Source organism: Schistocerca americana, chromosome 1, assembly GCF_021461395.2.
Source record: "Schistocerca americana isolate TAMUIC-IGC-003095 chromosome 1, iqSchAmer2.1, whole genome shotgun sequence".
Lineage (NCBI taxonomy): Eukaryota > Metazoa > Arthropoda > Insecta > Orthoptera > Acrididae > Schistocerca > Schistocerca americana.
In genome coordinates, this window is record NC_060119.1 from 645,790,374 (window position 1) to 645,804,110 (window position 13,737).

A 13,737-nucleotide genomic window follows, 5' to 3' on the forward strand; every position below is an offset into this window, starting at 1 on the left:
TCCAGACTGGCCCAAGCTGCCGGAGATAGCAGTCGTGTGCATGAGGTGTGCTTGCTTATGTGAGTGAATGTGTGTGTTTCCTTTTCTGAAGAAGGCTTTGACTGAAAGCTAAATATGTAATAGTCTTTTTGGTATGCATGTCAGCAACTCAGCATGTCATCTTTACAGTGAGTATCAATCTATATTTTTCCTTATATTGTTGATATTCCAACCCAGAGTTTCCACTGTCTTATTTATGAATTTCACACAGTGACACCTAACTTGTTGATGTGTAACTATAAGAGTGCCACCAGTGTGTGTTAACAAGTGAACAGCCACTGACTGATGCTTAGCCCACTTTTTTAAAAGTCTCTTATTAATAGTGAAATTTGTGAGAAACAGAGGATTTGTGAGAAACAGAGGAATCTTTTGCACAGATCCCATTATTTTTGAATATGTAGTTACAACTAATTTTAAAACTCTGATTTTCCTATACAAAACTTGACTTTCTACTGCATTTTAAGCAAGTAAAACATGTTTTATCTATATTTGTTATACTGAAATTGCATTTTCAAAGTTTTCTATTCTGTACAGATCACTCACTGCACAATGACAAATTCCATAAGCATGAATTCATTACCAAAATTGTCATGAAATTCAACTGGAGAAAATGATTGCCACGAAATATACACAGAAGAAAGAAATATGAAGCAGGATATAAGTTATAAACTACTTTGACTTACTTGATTAAAAAGCAGAGAATTATCTCATGATAGACATTCAAGATGTATTGTCTGTTTGTACAGATCAAGTATCTGCATCAGCTGTTTATCATTCTCTTTACCTATTGAATTCTGTGTGTTCAGATAAAGTTGTTATGTGACTACTGAGACAGAAGGCTTGTATAAACACATACATGGCAGATTATTAAAAAACACATTTTATTAGAAAAAAGATTTGAATTTGTATTGTAGAACAATTGCAATATTTACACATATTAAATACAAAAATATACATTTAAAAGAATTATACGGTCACGTTAAGTATGTACAGTCTTATTTTGTATGTACGATTGTGTTCTTTTGTACTCAAGAACCAGATGGAAAGAAATTATATGATAAGTTTATTCTATCTCTGTCCAGTTTCTCAGTTTGCCTTTCATGCTCTTCCACTGCAGTCTTTTGTTCCACATAGCATGTTGGAAGTACAGGCGGCATAACCAGTGGACGATAATCTTCAAGAATAGAGTGTGGTCTCAATCCATTCATCAATGCTGAAACTTGCATTGCGTGTACCTTCTGGATCTCTTTTATGAAAAATATCTGTAAAACAGTAATTCATCTAAATTAATAAGATATACTGAACAGATAAGACTATTAAAATATGTTCTTGGATTTGACTTCATTTGTAGCTGCAGTCAGTCTCTGTTTTGAAATATTATCAGTGAACACTATAAAAATTGTGACTTTATTTACTATTTGCTTGAAATAATTCAGAATCATTTCTTACGTTTAATTTTGGGGCTTTTCAATACTCACAACAAGTATTTATTATCATCTATTGGGTGTGTTTTCCAAGACAAATTAATTTAATTTTTGCCACTGTACTGCAGTACACAGCATTTAAGAATAAGGTTGCACAGTATCACTGTACAAGGTTTCTGTTACATACATGACATGAAAGTAATCATACTCTTACTTCTTCATATTTACACATGTTTGTTATGATTACATATGTGCAATGTTGTCTTTCAGTCTGTTATGTTAGTCGTATGATAGTATTTCTCCAAATGATGAAAATTATTAGGTTGATGCTTCATGCCCTTAATAAACCAGATTTACTAATGCTTGTTTGATCGTTTACCAAATATTACTTTTCTAGAGATTATGGAATGTTGGCTTTTTTGAGAGCTTTATACTTGATTTTCAATGTTCACATCAAGCAAGGCAGAGCACTGAATATAGCACTGTACTTACATTAGGGAACAGTGGGGTTCAAATCCCCATCTGCCCTTCTAGACTTAGGTTTTTCATGGTTTAGATAAAACACTTAAGGCAAAAGCTAGAATAACTTGTTTGAAAAGGGCAGCAGCTGATTTCCTGCATCAGTCTTCTTCAAACCAAGATTCTACTCCATCTACAATTAGATTTTCATTGATGACAGAGTAAACCATAGTCTTCCTTGCCTTTCTTGCATGACCTGCTTGATTTCCCTAGAGGATAGAGTCTTAGTTTTTGCACTGTTGGTATTATAAGGCCTGACATGGAGAAAACAAGACTGCTTACATTATTGAGGAACTGTTTTCATAGCATATTGCTGCTCACCTTTGATGAGTGGATCACCATTACAACAAAATAGGTGCCAATAGTGGAACAGCTAAACAACCACATTATGAAGAAATTTTGGGAAAACTGAGTGAACACTTCAGCAAGAAGTAGCCCCATACGAGGCACTATGAATAATTTTGAATTAGAATAACTGTCTGTCCATATTTCTTTATCATTGAAATACATTATAAATATTTATGAAAACAAGAAAGAAAAACCACACAATTCTTGAACATTCAAAGAACTAAATCTTCGAAAGGATCTTAGTGTAAATGAACACTTTGTTAATCACTACTGCTTAATAAAGTATTTGCCGCAAGACTAGTTGATAGACTACTGAACTGAATATGAAGCACTTGCAACTCAGCTGAGTATAGGTATGAAATATTAATTCTGGAACACCATGAACAACATTTATTTTAGAATAAACCAGATTACTGTTGCACATGTGCAACAATCCAAACATGTACTGAAACGAGACAGATACAATCATTACAAGGTAGGTATATCAAACCAACTTGGTCGGTAACTAAGTGAGGTTTTTGTCAGAACCAAACAGTAATAGTGTTGTGCTACAACAAAAGGAATGTAATCACAGTGCTCCTGGTGGCCAGCGGGTGACAACTTTGACAAACAAATCAGCTGGTTATCAATGTATGTTGATGTCTGCCACTTCAAACTTATTTAAACTAACAATTTTCATTTGTTTAAAAAAAATGTAAGCAATTAAGTAGATCCATTGAACCAATGTAATGTCTCCATAAGTTACAAAGTTACAGCATCTAATACCTTAATCTGGGAATTATGTGAACATGCAAACAGTTTCAAGAGTGACTACTAATTTGCCAATTATACAATATGGTTCTTTTTAGCTGATGTTCAAATTCTCTGAATGAATAATGACATGATTTGGTACATAGAGTAGAAAAATATCAGATTCATCACATTCAAACTGGAAGTACTCCTCTTGTATGAGAGAACAAATGCCAGTGTTGTTAATATTTGTTATTACTCTTGTAATAATGAATGAACTGTGCTGAATTGGTGAGGTATCATGATGAAAATATGTATATAATCAAATGATGCGATCCCTCAAGTTGTCTCTGTGTGACTTATTAATGGAAGACTTACGGGTATTCAGCTGACTAGTTGTCTCCTTTTTATTTGCCTGCAATTGAAACAACTCATCTGAATAACCATAAAACCTAAAACCACCATTATTTATGTAATCAAAATCAAGACCAGTTCAGCTCTGAAGCTCAATGGGGGTTATATAATATGTAGCCCTCCATCACCCATCTGTGACGAAGGTTTTGGTTTCCAACTGCAAGATGGATTTGAAGATACGGTTGTCAAAAAGAGACCACCACTCCACTGGACTTCTTATGAGAAGTCAATGAAGCTGTCGGAAATCGAGAGCCAAAGAGGCGAAGACTGGCTAGACTGTTCATATTTATCACGTTCTTGAGTGATCTCGAATGTTCTCAGAAAAAGAATTAAAATAAAGATGAAGTGAAGTGGGCCCTTTTCAGCTGGTAGATTAATGTGAGAAATTCAGCGCCCTTGGTTTGTGGAGGGAAGATGAATAGTGTTTATTAATTTTGCTCCATTATTCAGGCATATTTGAGTCCAGAAGGTGAGGTTTCACACTACAGTTTATTGTAAGTATAAAATTACTTTAATTAAAAAACTCAAAACTGATTAATAATTAACTCTAAAAGCACTTGCTGCAACTAGATACAATTTTTATTTAAAAACCATACATTATGTTTAAGGAAATTATTCCCATTCTCAAATGCATTTTATCATACAAAAATGTCTAAAGTCTAATGTTTTCTGTGAGCTGTCATATTTTTTTTGTGATTTCAGTGATTTGAGTGAGCTGCTGATCACCACTTACACATGTTGCTTACTATCCAGTGTAACACAAAAAAACTGTAGTGAAATAGATGAGAAGTACAATGTGAATAACTAATGCCTGTCAGTAGCGGAGAATAATCCTATTCTATCATTACAACACTGCAACTTATTTTATGAATACATTTTTGTTGTCTTACATAATGCACTTAGGTCTCCTTGATAATGTATGACTTCAAAAACTCATGGAATGCACCTACATGAAAATTACATCTAATGAGTTCAGTAACATGTATATACGCTACATGTTAATAATTAGTGCGAATGCATGGTTGGTTGGTTCACTGGGTGGTTGGGAGGGTGAGGTTAAGGGACTAAAATGCAAAGTCATCAGTTCCCCCATCTGAAATTAATGACCTCAGCCAGAAATCTGATTAAACTGTGATAGTATGTAGGAGTGGTAAAACCAAGCCATTGAGAGAAATGTTGAGCTGGACAGCATGCCAGAGAGTAGATAAGGGTCCCTATGGCACAACTGCAGCGATCCAAGACAGTAATGGTATAAACAATTGCTTGTAGCTGTGTGGAGAGGGAAAATGTAACAGCAAAACGGAGAAAGCTGAAAATGTAAGGAACTACAGTGGGACAGACAACACTAAAACATGGAGAGGGCGATGATGAGGTTGTAGACTGTGACCTACATCAAACACATAAGTCACAACAGACAGCACACCGGTCTGATGGAGACTGCTAGCCCATTGATGGTGACAAAGAAGAGTGTTAAGACTCAGCATGAACTCTTTAGGGTTGCCATTCTCATGCACCTGTGTGATGCTGACCTCTAAACTGGAACAGTGAGATGTATAAAAAGTAATTGGTGAACACTGAGAGCCCCAGTCATGGAGGGTATGTAAAATTTAAAGACATCAAGTGGAGGTGTACACTGAGATGACAAAAGTCACAAGATAGTGATACGCACTTGTACAGATGGCAGTAGTATTGCATACTCAAGGTGTAAAAGGACAATGCATTGCCAGAGCTGTCATTTGTACTCAGGTGAGTAGTGTGAAAAGGTTTTCGAAGTGATTATTGCCACACAATGGAAATTAACAAACTTTGATAATGATAACTGAAACTGCACATGGGACATTCCATTTCGGAAATCATTAGGGAACTCAATATTCTGCAATCTACAGTGTTAAAAATGTGCTGAGAATATCACATTTCAGGCGTTACCTCTCATCATGGGCAACACAGTGGCTGACAGCCTACACTTAATGATTGAGAGAAGCGGCATTTGCATAGAGTTGTCAGTGTTGACAGACAAGCAACACTGCATGAAATAACTGCAGAAATTAATGTAGGATGTATGTCAAATGTACCTGTTAGGACAGTTCAGTGAAATTTGGCATTAATGGACTATGGCAGCAGATGACCGACATGAATGACTTTGCTAACGGTATGACAACGCACGCAGCACTTCTCCTGAGCTCATGACCATATCGGTTGGACCCTTGAGAGCTGGAAAACTGCGGCCTGAACAGATGAGTCCTGTTTTCAGTTGGTAAAAGTTGATGGTAGGGTTCGAGTGTGGAGCAGATCCCATGAAGCCAAAGTCCCAAGTTGTCAACAATGCATTGTGCAAGCTCCATAATGCTGCGGGCTGAGTTTACATGAAATGGACCAGGTCCTCTGGTCAAACTGAACCAATAATTGATTGGAAATGCTTAGGTTTGGCTCCTGGGAGACCATTTACAGCCACTCATGGACTTCATGTTCCCAGCAATGATGGAATCTTTATGGCTGACAATGCACCATGTTCACCGAGCCACAGTTGCTTGCGACTTGTTTGAAGAACATTCTGGACAATTTGAGCTAATGGTTTGGCTACCCAGCTCACCCGACAAGAATCCCATTGAGCATTTAAGGGACATGATCAATAGGTCAATTCATGCACAAAATCCTGCACTGGCAACATTTTCGTAATTGTGGACAGCTTTAGACGCAGCATGGCCCAGTATTTCTGCAGGGGACTTCCAACAACTTGCTGAGTCCATGCCATGTGAGTTGCTGCACTACACTAGGCAAAAGGAGGTCCAACACGATATTAGGAGGTACCCCATGACTTTTGTCACATTAGAGTATGCCTTATGTAGACCAAAAAGACTGCAATGTGACACTGTAGATTTAGAAAAGGCCTATTGGACTGCGGTTTTCAACTTAACCATGTGATCAGTTATATGTTGCACCTCCCAGAAACCTCACTGATGGGGAGCCAAAGGACCACATGATTTGAGAAACCAACAGAATCATCAGGCTACCATCCTGTCAAACAGTTTGCCAAGCAAGTTAATGAAGCTAATAGGTTGGCTTCCGTCAACTGACTTGTTTTTTTGCCTGGCTTAAGGACTGCATTAATAACACTCACTCTCCATTGCAAAGGGAAAACACCTTCTGGCCAGGTATGGCTAAAGACTCTTTAAAGATGGAGTCTGTGAGTCACATTCAGATGGTGGAGCACCTGCCTATGAATTAAATCAGGGCCTTTGGTTTTATGAGATGAGTCAAGAGCCTGAAGTGGTTCCTAGTCAGTGAAAGATTCATTATATATTTCAAGGTTACAGAGAGTAAAGGATTGGCAGATTTCTTCAACTTTTTTTTTTATATGGTTGGAAGGTAGTCATGTAAAAAGAGGATGGTGACACTGTTGCAGTGTGGGCCATTATGCGTTCAAGAAGAACCAATACGTCATTAGAAATACCCACCAAGAAGAAGGCGGCCTAGAGCAATTGTTGATCTTTAGCAGCTCGGTAGGCTAGCAGCTTGGCCCACAGCAGGGACCAAGAGACATAGTTCCCCAGGAGACATAGCCCTTCTTTTTCTCCTTAACAACTAGATGGGTGTGGGGGAAAAGATGGTGCTGTAGGAAGCACAATAAGGAGGATACTACCTCATCCATTCGCTAATTTACTTGCTGGCTACCAGAGGTCAACACTGAGGAAATGCAGGGTTGGGGTTCAGCCATTCACCCAGTTATGGTAGTGGCAAAATTTGATAACAGTGAAACGGGATATAAGCATTTGTACTTTTTCTGGCTTCAAAATATGAAAGGTGACTGGAGACCTGAATTCCTTGGATTTTATATTCCTTAATTAAAGTAACATACTATGCAGATTTCAGGATGGTAGGTTGGATGACTTCACAACTGACACAGGGTGGTGGTTGCTCACATGGGAAGTTTTCATGATGCGGCAAATCTCGGTCTCCACAGTTGAAGACATACGCTCAAAGCATTAGCATTAAAACAGTGCATTAGGGATGGAAAATACAGCTCACATCACAACAGCATTTCATTGTATTAACTTTTTCAGGAGGTGAATACCCCTCAGAAATGAGGATGAATGCACTGGTGTCAACTTTGCTGTCTGGTGGGGCCATTAGTACACGGTGTATGAAGTATACCACTCATTCCTCCAAGATTTTGTGTAATTCTTCATCTGTCTGCAGTGTTAAGTCCCAATAAAAATTAAATGCTATACCATGTTCGGGCTCTAACGGGTGCAATGGTGAAAAATTAAATTGCGTACCATATTCAAGCTCTAATGGAGTGCTATGGTGAAAGGTACGACAAGACACTAAGTTCCTTGCAAGAGAGTGATGCTTGAGACAGGGTATGAGTCACTGTTTTAATTAACACGGAACCACTTCATAGCTTACTAAGTGAAGAGATTTCTTCAAAGACGTTTTTGATATTATCGACAAAGAAATAGGTTTAGTAGTAAGAAAGGATTTTTCATCAGTCCAGGTGCAAACCACGAACTAATGGGAGTAAGTTTCTGCAGTTCGCTTGATTTTGCTTATTTATAGAGACTACCAGAGCATTATGGCCACCAGCTTGTAACTTAGATCTTTTCACTGCACATGATAACCACCTGATGCTGCCTACTTGGTTTGAAGGCACTCCCCATGGGTGCCACCCAATCTGAGCAAAAGCCTCCTAGCTTGATGGCCACTGCATGGAGTCCCAGTGCTCCTAAAAGGACAGGCACTTACTCCTTGGCATGCAGAGGGAGGTAACAGCTCGGGCATTAGAAGTGTGATCCCTACATAATCAGGGGGCTACCACCATGAAGGTAACCAACAACTGTCCACATGGAGCGCCTACAATGCTGGGTACTGAGCGATCTTCCCCACACAGACCACATTTCTATAAATTATTTTTTTTTTAAAAAGTTGTGGTCAAACTCAGATTTGGGAGGGGGGTCTTAGCATTAAAAAAAAAAAAGTTGACTGAATTGAGTATTATAAAATAACATTTGGGAAAAGAAGTGCAGAAAAACTATAATCAGTGTTCTATAGAATAGTTACACTGTCAGCAATAAAGCTGTTGTACAGACCAGTCTGAGGGAAGATGTAGTGAGAAATAAAGATAACAGCACAGGAAAGGAAGAGGTACTGCAATGGCTTGGTGCCTCGTGTTTGTTACGCAGGTACTCATAAAAGAGTAGTGATTCCTCTTGGAGGTTGTGTATGCATTGAAGATGTTGACAGGTGCCATCTAGAATCCAACACACTAAAGTGAAGCTGGTCCATTTGTTGCTGATAGTCTGACATATTGAGTGTAAAGACTTGGTAATATGGTAATGGCGCAGCGCATAAGCATTACGTTTTGTAACAAAATGTGTAAAATGTCTTGGTTGATGCATGTGAAATTGATAAAAGATGGAACAGAAGCTGTGTGCAGATAATATATTTACAACTGTTTGACATACTTTCTACATCTACATCTACATTGATACTCCGCAAGCCACCCAACGGTGTGTGGCGGAGGGCACTTTACGTGCCACTGTCATTACCTCCCTTTCCTGTTCCAGTCGCGTATGGTTCGCGGGAAGAACGACTGTCTGAAAGCCTCCGTGCGCGCTCTAATCTCTCTAATTTTGCATTCGTGATCTCCTCGGGAAGTATAAGTAGGGGGAAGCAATATATTCGATACCTCATCCAGAAACGCACCCTCTCGAAACCTGGCGAGCAAGCTACACCGCGATGCAGAGCGCCTCTCTTGCAGAGTCTGCCACTTGAGTTTATTAAACATCTCCGTAACGCTATCACGGTTACCAAATAACCCAGTGACGAAACGCGCCGCTCTTCTTTGGATCTTCTCTATCTCCTCCGTCAACCCGACCTGGTACGGATCCCACACTGATGAGCAATACTCAAGTATAGGTCGAACGAGTGTTTTGTAAGCCACCTCCTTTGTTGATGGACTACATTTTCTAAGCACTCTCCCAATGAATCTCAACCTGGTACCCGCCTTACCAACAATTAGTTTTATATGATCATTCCACTTCAAATCGTTCCGTACGCATACTCCCAGATATTTTACAGAAGTAACTGCTACCAGTGTTTGTTCCGCTATCATATAATCATACAATAAAGGATCCTTCTTTCTATGTATTCGCAATACATTACATTTTTCTGTGTTAAGGGTCAGTTGCCACTCCCTGCACCAAGTGCCTATCCGCTGCAGATCTTCCTGTATTTCGCTACAATTTTCTAGTGCAGCAACTTCTCTGTATACTACAGCATCATCCGCGAAAAGCCGCATGGAACTTCCGACACTATCTACTAAGTCATTTATATATATTGTGAAAAGCAATGGTCCCATAACACTCCCCTGTGGCACGCCAGAGGTTACTGTAACGTCTGCAGACGTCTCTCCATTGAGAACAACATGCTGTGTTCTGTTTGCTAAAAACTCTTCAATCCAGCCACACAGCTGGTCTGATATTCCGTAGGCTCTTACTTTGCTTATCAGGCGACAGTGCGGAACTGTATCGAACGCCTTCTGGAAGTCAAGAAAAATAGCATCTACCTGGGAGCCTGTATCTAATATTTTCTGGGTCTCATGAACAAATAAGGCGAGTTGGGTCTCACACGATCGCTGTTTCCGGAATCCATGTTGATTCCTACATAGTAGATTCTGGGTTTCCAGAAATGACATGATACGCGAGCAAAAAACATGTTCTAAAATTCTACAAGAGATCGACGTAAGAGATATAGGTCTATAGTTTTGCGCATCTGCTCGACGACCCTTCTTGAAGACTGGGACTATCTGTGCTCTTTTCCAATCATTTGGAACCCTCCGTTCCTCTAGAGACTTGCGGTACACGGCTGTTAGAAGGGGGGCAAGTTCTTTCGCGTACTCTGTGTAGAATCGAATTGGTATCCCGTCAGGTCCAGTGGACTTTCCTCTATTGAGTGATTCCAGTTGCTTTTCTATTCCTTGGACACTTATTTCGATGTCAGCCATTTTTTCGTTTGTGCGAGGATTTAGAGAAGGAACTGCAGTGCGGTCTTCCTCTGTGAAACAGCTTTGGAAAAAGGTGTTTAGTATTTCAGCTTTACGCGTGTCATCCTCTGTTTCAATGCCATCATCATCCCGTAGTGTCTGGATATGCTGTTTCGAGCCACTTACTGATTTAACGTAAGACCAGAACTTCCTAGGATTTTCTGTCAAGTCGGTACATAGAATTTTACTTTCGAATTCAATGAACGCTTCACGCATAGCCCTCCTTACGCTAACTTTGACATCGTTTAGCTTCTGTTTGCCTGAGAGGTTTTGGCTGCGTTTAAACTTGGAGTGGAGCTCTCTTTGCTTTCGCAGTAGTTTCCTAACTTTGTTGTTGTACCACGGTGGGTTTTTCCCGTCCCTCACAGTTTTACTCGGCACGTACCTGTCTAAAACGCATTTTACGATTGCCTTGAACTTTTTCCATAAACACTCAACATTGTCAGTGTCGGAACAGAAATTTTCGTTTTGATCTGTTAGGTAGTCTGAAATCTGCCTTCTATTACTCTTGCTAAACAGATAAACCTTCCTCCCTTTTTTTATATTCCTATTAACTTCCATATTCAGGGATGCTGCAACGGCCTTATGATCACTTATTCCCTGTTCTGTACATACAGAGTCGAAAAGTTCGGGTCTGTTTGTTATCAGTAGGTCCAATATGTTATCTCCACGAGTCGGTTCTCTGTTTAATTGCTCGAGGTAATTTTCGGATAGTGCACTCAGTATAATGTCACTCGATGCTCTGTCCCTACCACCCGTCCTAAACATCTGAGTGTCCCAGTCTATATCTGGTAAATTGAAATCTCCACCTAAGACTGTAACATGCTGAGAAAATTTATGTGAAATGTATTCCAAATTTTCTCTCAGTTGTTCCGCCACTAATGCTGCTGAGTCGGGAGGTCGGTAAAAGGAGCCAATTATTAACCTAGTTCGGTTGTTTAGTGTAACCTCCACCCATAATAATTCACAGGAACTATCCACTTCTACTTCACTACAGGATAAACTACTACTAACAGCGATGAACACTCCACCACCGGTTGCATGCAATCTATCCTTTCTAAACACCGTCTGTACCTTTGTAAAAATTTCGGCAGAATTTATCTCTGGCTTAAGCCAGCTTTCTGTACCTATAACGATTTCAGCTTCGGTGCTTTCTATCAGCGCTTGAAGTTCCGGTACTTTACCAACGCAGCTTCGACAGTTGACAATTACAATACCGATTGCTGCTTGGTCCCCGCATGTCCTGACTTTGCCCCGCACCCGTTAAGGCTGTTGCCCTTTGTGTACTTGCCCAAGGCCATCTAACCTAAAAAACCGCCCAGCCCACGCCACACAACCCCTGCTACCCGTGTAGCCGCTTGTTGCGTGTAGTGGACTCCTGACCTATCCAGCGGAACCCGAAACCCCATGGTAGGAAGGAAACCATTGGTTACTCATTGCATTTGGGTTGAGGAGGATTACCAGGTTGGTTGCACCAATAATGGCACCCATTTAACAATAGTTCATTTATTAACCTTAACACATACAAGGATCACAAAGAACTGAACTAAACATGGTGGAACAGCCAAAGATAATGCTTAGAGTCCCCCCCACTGTACGACAGAGTACTCGTGAGAGGCCGGGGGGAGGGGGGGGGGGGGTGACTACTATACTGTCGGCAGGGGTGGTCCGCGGGAACTGGACCATGGTCAGCTCGACAGTGACGTCGGGGAGCTGTGCGGGTAAATGTTGTGAAGGAAGGTTCAGCCACCGAACCTCGAAGTCGTTGAAGCGAGCCGGGCATCATACTGGGCATGCTGGTCGTGTGGCAACAGGTAGGCCAGTGGTTTGTGAGTGGAACAGAGCGACGATGACAATGTCTCCAGTGGACGTGGCGAATACACGAACCATGTCCAGGGGGGAGGGGAACACATTTCACCAGCTGGCAGGGAATGGTGGAGGTTGTGTCATGAGCACTGGACAAAGAGAAACACATGAGAAACAGTGTATAATCGCACAGTATTATTGAGATGTCATGGATTATGTCCAGGGAGACAGGCACAAACACCTCGAGCGAGGGCACATTCAAGATGGGGGGGGGCGTGAGAAACCTCGACAGGGCGAGGCAGGCGATGGTAGAGAGGTCGGAGGTCGAAGGGACCGGCGAAGGGCCCGGTGGTGAGGGCTTGATTGTAGGTAAGCTCGACGTGGGGAGCATGTGGTTACTCGACAGAGTGCGTGAGACTGGAGTAGAGGGCGAGGTCAGAGGAGAGCTCGATGATTGGAGCTGGAAGTCACTTGACAGAGTGTGTGAGACCGGCGTAGAGGGCGAAATTGGAGGAGAGTTCAACAATTGGCGCTGGAAGTCACTCGATCGAGTGTGTAAGTCCGACGTGGAGGGAGTGGTCAGAGGGTCGTAAGCCACAACAGCGAGTGGCGTGGTCGTGGCCTGAAGGGGGGTAGAAGAAGGCTCGACATGAGCAGGCTTAAGTCTGTTGAGAGAGACTGTAACAGCTGAATGTTTCATCTGAATGTCATAGGTGTTGGCTGAGCGCCGGAGAACTCGGTGCAGGCCAGTATATGGAGGTTGGAGGGGAGCATGTACAGTGTCATCTCGGAGCATGATGTACTCGCAATTGTCCAGAGATTTCGAGACGTGAACCTTAGGGTGGGAATGGCTGGTGGGCAGAGGGATATGGAGGTTGATAAAGTGGCATCTGACGCGGTCCACAAAGGGAGGTAAGTCAGACTGAGGGAGATAAGCGGAAGGGCTCACAAGTTCGCCAGGGAGAACAATGTTCTGACCGTATACGAACTCGGCTATTGTGCCTTTGAGGTCTTCCTTATGGATCACACAAATGCCGAGTAGCACAAGGGGAAAGGCCTCCGTCCATAGAGAGTCGTGGCATCGAAGAGCCACCTTGAAAGTGTGGTGCCAATGCTCGACTAGCCCGTTACTTTGCGGGTGATATTCAGTGGTACTGATGCGCCGGATGCCATAAATGTTACAAATCTCGTTGAACAGGGCCGACTCAAATTGACATTTCTCCACACAAAATGCTCCGCTACGAGGCGGGCAGACGCACGAACACCGGAGTGGGCTAAATTATGCAATGCGTTGAAGACAGCTTGACGAAGCGTGGTTGAGATGAGGGGGCGTATCGTGCCCATACTGTTGTCACACCAGATCTCACCAGAAATGCCAGGGAAGGTGGTGCGGACGAAGTGTAGTGAAGAAGTAGA

The 13,737-nt window shown here is 41.5% G+C and overlaps 1 protein-coding gene across 2 annotated transcripts in view; it reads right to left on the bottom strand.

Annotated features, from left to right (window-relative positions):
* Positions 1-903: 903 nt before the first annotated feature.
* The window catches only part of LOC124607793 (calpain-A-like), a 241,886-nt gene continuing 229,052 nt past the window's right edge, over positions 904-13,737 (bottom strand). For both annotated transcript variants that reach the window (XM_047139935.1, XM_047139934.1), the window contains one exon: positions 904-1,301. In XM_047139935.1, the coding sequence (XP_046995891.1) occupies positions 1,216-1,301 (86 nt within the window). In that variant the 3' untranslated portion in view covers positions 904-1,215. The remainder of the gene's footprint in view (positions 1,302-13,737) is intronic.